We start from the raw sequence: 5,366 nt of genomic DNA on the forward strand, positions 1-5,366 counted from the left end.
CCCGTTTGCTAATGCTATAGTTGTGCCTGTTCTAAAATGTTCTGCCCTCAAATAAATCTTGTGTTCGGGTTTTAATAAGACATCATGCTTTCATTGGAACGTTGGTTCATGGCGTTGGTTCATATGCTTGGAGAAGGGTTATCAAAAAGGCAATATTTTAACTTAAACCATGACACGCTTGAGCAACGCATGTGCGGTTTGGAACGCCGTAGTTGAGAGATCTAGATTTGGACCACAAGCACACCAAAGAAGTAACGTAAGCAGCCAAAAGACGCTATTGACATCTGATTGGCACACGTAAAGCTACCACGTAGGATGCGTAACTTTTGACGTAACTGATTCAATATGTGCAAGCACCCCATTTCTATAATTTATTGCGACAATACTGAGTATATTGTAAACATGCACTTCCATATGTTAACGTCTTCTCTCCTCGATCTTGTTCCCGCGTTTCGCAGGCGCGCACACGGATCTAACCTCGGAAAATATGTTTTGGTCTGTCATGTAATGTACGCACCGTTGCTTCCACGTCTCGGCCAATGTTAAATCTGTGACCGGGATTTGACTCGCAAAAAATTTGGAGAGGCTCTTAAAAGCGCTTACGTGTAGGGATGCGAGAACATTTCGCTGGTGCCGCTGAAGCAGACGTTGTAGGATCCACCACACCCACTCACACGGGTGCTATTGAGAAGACGGTAGACACTTCGCTGTCTTTCAAGAGGCGCCACTTCCCCCAAATCGGCGTTCTCCGTGGCCAGGGTACACCTGCTCTCTTCACGTGCCGTCACTTACAGCTGTCACGCGATATGACGTCAGCGCCGCACGGAGTAGGCCTCCTTTCTCTGACGCCGGCAACATGCTGATTTCGTGTCATGGTGACGCATTCGGCTCCTGCCCTGAAGACTCGCATTCGATTCTCAAAAAAAAAAAAAAAAAACACCAATATAGCGAAGTTTTGTTCTCAACTAATAAAATTTTTTATTGAAATTAATTCACATATGCACTTCGGCACAAATTCCGACATTTTGAATGTCGAAATTTACAGCTGCTGCGGTCATTTTCCGTACGAAACAAGGACAACGCTGGTTTTTCCCCACAGTGGGTGGATTCCCGGCCGTGGCGGACGCTTTTCTTATGGAGGCGAAAAGCTAAAACGCCCGTGTGTTCGAGATTTCGGCGCACGCTAAAGAGCCCTCCACTAAGGCGCGCCTCATCGTCTCTGTAGCGTCGGTTCGTTAAACCCCGCAATAGGGACCTTGATGCCTTCAAATTAAAAAAAAATATTGAGGGTAATAATGTAATGAAGATCTTTTTGCAGTAATTGTAATAAATTATTTCAAATTAAAATCATGGTTGCTTTCAGTGCCAAATATATACACCTGGGCTATGAGGTGCACTGTAGTGGAGAGCTCCGCAATAATTTTGACCTCCTGGAGATCTTTAATGCGCGCCAAAATATTGATGCACAAGCAATTTTGACGCACAATCAGAAAATATTGACGCACAATCAGAAAAAGGCTGCCGTGGCCGGGATGGAACCTGCGTCTTTGGTAGTAGCAGCACAACGTCTTAACCCCTGAGCCACCACGGTGGGTGATTGCATAATATATTATTACGGAAGAGTTCAGTCCCTATTGACTCAAGCTAGGGTACAGTACACCGCAAGCGAATGTTATATTGTCATAAATAGTTATTGAATGTCTGGCTATTTGAGGTTTTAATAATACTACATTACATTGAAGGAACATTCGGCCTAATATGCAAGGATGCGTGAAGCGGTCATTGTGCCTAAAATATATTTTCTTTGGGATCTAAAAGCATAACATGAAGTCTTTACTAAGAGTTGCAGTTATAGTTGATTGGATATGTTTGTAGTCAGATAGAGGCATTGTGCTTGAGACATGAGATTGCAACTGACACATAAAGCTTGTCTTCTGCGCTGTGATTTTGCTGGTGATGTTTTTCGCGTGAAAGTGTTTTTACAATAAAGCTTTAGTTGAAGCTTTGCAGTGTATATGCACCTGCATGCATTCTTCTGTCTTCATCTTTCTTCATCTTTCCTTGAACGCCATCGCTATGTCTTAAGTTGTGTGCAAATTCCTAATAAAATTTAATGTGCTAGCGAACCCCAGTAAACACGCACGTACGACAGAGAAATAGCAGATATTGTGTATTCAATGTATGATGTAAAACCCGTGCTTTTTAGATAATGTTATGTTTTAACCACTATATTCGAAAATGTCGTTTTCACAGATAATTGTTCAACAAACCAACATTTTTATTTATTTGTACAGATGAGTGTTTAATCAGGCGAAATATTGACAAGTGCAGATGATAATTGACAGAGAATAGCATTCGTACATACAATGTCTCTCTGCTGGTTACAAAACACGCCTTATTATACAAGTTCTCAGCTCCCGTTAACTGCGGATGAATGGGATTTAAGCTCGTTTCATGATGCAGGACTGAGCACAGACATAACTGACATGTGGTGGCAACTACCGAGTTAAGAAATAAAATCAAGTAATTTTAGTAATTATGTTTCTTATACACATTGAAGGAAGGTCCTCGTCCACCAGCTCTACCACCTCTGCTGCCCCCGTTGCCCCCTCCGTAAGGGGGGCCAGGAGGACCACTAATGGGAACGAAACCACCCCCACTTCCACCCGCATTTCCACTTCCGTAGCCGCTGCCACCACCACCACCACCACCACCAACACCCCCGTAGCCACCTCCGCCGTTTCCGCCTCCACCGTTTCCACCTCTGAAGCCACCGCCTCCGCCGTTTCCGCCTCCGAAGCCACCGCCACCACCACCACCACTGTAGCCACCTCCGCCATTTCCACCGAAGCCACCTCCACCATTTCCACCGAAGCCTCCTCCGCCATTTCCACCACCACCGTTACCGCCGTAGCCACCTCCGCCGTTTCCTCTGAAGCCACCTCCGCCATTTCCTCTGAAGCCACCACCACCGTTTCCTCCGTAGCCGCCGCCGCCGCCGCCGCCGCCGTTGCCGCCGCCACCACCATTGCCCCCGTTGAAGCCACCGCCTCCAACGTCGCCACCACCACCCCCATTGCCGTCACCGTTGCCGCCGTCGAAGCCTCCACCTCCGTCCCCGTTGCCGCCAGCGAAGCCATTTCCTCCGGACAAGGAAGCGCCAAGGCCAGCGTCGTTATCGAGTCCAATAAGACCGGGGGCGTTGTTGTAGTTCACAATCTTTCTTATGGTATGCGTCACGGTGGCGACAGGCTGCCGGACGTAGGTAGTGATGGGTCTCGTGACATAACGAAGCTTAATGACTGGCTGCTTCACATACGTCACAGAGGCAACAGGAGTCGCCACAGGACCTGGTATGGAGACAGGAGAAGAGACAGTCGCCGGTCCCGAGGCCACAGGCGCTCCCGCGGATACACCAACCACTGCTGGGCCGCCGCCTAGGAATGATGCGGCACCCAAGCCTCCGTAGCCACCGTGGCCACCGAGGCCACCAAGGGACAGGCCACCCGCTCCAAGGCCTCCGAGGCCACCCGCTCCAAGGCCTCCGAGGCCACCCGCTCCAAGGCCTCCCAGGCCTCCGAGGCCTCCGAGGCCCCCGAGGCCCCCGAGACCAGCCAGGCCACCACCGTGCAGTGCGCCGGCGCCCAAGCCGTGCCCGACGAGTGCTGCTGAGCCGAGGTCACCGCCGTGTAGGAGCGCATGGCCGCCCAACGCTCCAGGCACGCCAGCCCGGGCACAGGCTACCAAGGCCGCTAAGATGAGAGCCTGCAGGGTAAGGGTCCCGTTTTCAGTATCTGATCAGAGTACGGGTCGGCCCATGGCCCTCGCAAGTCTGCACCAATTCTGATAATTGTCACCACTTAACCAATCGTGTAAAGCATAAACAACCTAACTGCCCGCGTATGCACTTAGTCGTCGCCCCTTAGTGCTCGCTCTTACCTCTCACTGTGAAATTCCATTATGGGGTCCATGTAGCAACAGTATAGTCTTGCCACACCGGTACTACTAAGAACGCACCAGTACTCAATAGATGATCCCAGATACATGGCGTCAGGAGTTCCTTGGAGGAACAAACTCACAAAACAATTTAGAACTGTGGCAGCGATGCGATTGCACAAGCCTCGCAAGGGAGCATCAATAAAGACAGGCTATGTACAGGAACACGAGCCTGCTGCTTCGGCGAGGTCATGCAGAAACAGCAGACTCCTTTGCCTACGATGCGTTAGGCGAAATCGCGACCGGGCAGACCCACATTACAAAATTTCTTTAAGAGGTAGTTGACGTAAGGACAGAAAGGTGTTGTTAAGTACACATTTAAGAGAAAGGCAACAAGTCTACAAACACCGGCCATGAAACGTAGATGCGCAATAACCCCCAATTTTGGCATCTTTGACAATAATTTTTGACCTCATAATTTATATCAAGTACGTTTAGGCATTCCACCAGCGTGGTTAATCCCGAAAAGTTGACAAATATACCGACACTTTCTTAATTCCGGTCATTATAAGCTTGTTACTGTACTACAATATACATGAACCGTAATCCAACAACCGCAACAAATTTCCACTTCATTATTGATGGAACCTATTAAAACAAGGAGTCCATGGATATCCGTGGCATTAACGCGCCACTAGAGAGCGGCCGGGCAAGCCGCCAGGCATCACTCAGGGCTTCATCGCACAGGCAATACTCACAGCGAGACGCATGATGCGGCTCAGGCGGATTCAAGCTAGCCTCGCTCAATGGCGCTCCGCCAGACTCTCTTTATACTCTGCAGCGAGGAGGAGCCAGGGCGAGAACGACACGGATTTCCAGATCGCGGCAAACAGGCCGGTCGTACTGCGAACGCTTGGGGTACTGGCGTAACCTATGCCTCCCGACTTCTAGGCTATCACATCGCCATCCGACAGCGACCACCGCCTAAACTCTGCTCTCGTCTTGTTCGTGTCTTCACTGCTGATGCGCTCACTGCCTAAACGAGTTTTCTCTCGGTGCCTTATCAAGGCACTTCCTCAAGGCTGCTCGCTATTGGGGCGGCGAAATGAAGTCACTTTCTTATTCATCACGTTCAACCCGAAAAAAAAATGCCTTCTCACTAATGATGTTGCTTTTGTGAAATAACGTCGGGGGTGTATGGTATTCTGTCCCTTCCCTCGACCAAGTCAATGCGCTGCCCCTGTCTGGATTCCACACCCGAACAGCTGCAAACAAGCAACGTTTTTCTGCTTGGCATGTCACGTGCAAAGTCACACGCTGGAAACTTTTAACTCTACCGCACAATCGAAACGGCTGATAACTTTTTTTATTATTTTTGCCAAATCCTATTCTCCAACGCTGATTTTCGTGCGCCTGCCGGTGCGTTCAAC

At 49.3% G+C, this 5,366-nt stretch overlaps 1 protein-coding gene across 1 annotated transcript; it reads right to left on the minus strand.

The window, feature by feature from the left end:
* Positions 1-2,257: 2,257 nt before the first annotated feature.
* LOC144155025 (uncharacterized) lies at positions 2,258-4,956 on the minus strand. The gene is made up of 2 exons (XM_077686218.1): positions 4,695-4,956; positions 2,258-3,765 (listed from the first exon to the last, which is right to left on the minus strand). Exons 1-2 carry the CDS (start codon positions 4,704-4,706, stop codon positions 2,530-2,532), a joined length of 1,248 nt encoding a protein of 415 aa, XP_077542344.1. The 5' UTR covers positions 4,707-4,956; the 3' UTR covers positions 2,258-2,529.
* Between the last annotated feature and the right edge of the window lie 410 nt (positions 4,957-5,366).

This window comes from Haemaphysalis longicornis, unplaced genomic scaffold, assembly GCF_048455015.1.
Source record: "Haemaphysalis longicornis isolate Haplotype H1 unplaced genomic scaffold, Haemaphysalis longicornis Haplotype H1 scaffold_1, whole genome shotgun sequence".
In the NCBI taxonomy this organism is placed as follows: domain Eukaryota; kingdom Metazoa; phylum Arthropoda; class Arachnida; order Ixodida; family Ixodidae; genus Haemaphysalis; species Haemaphysalis longicornis.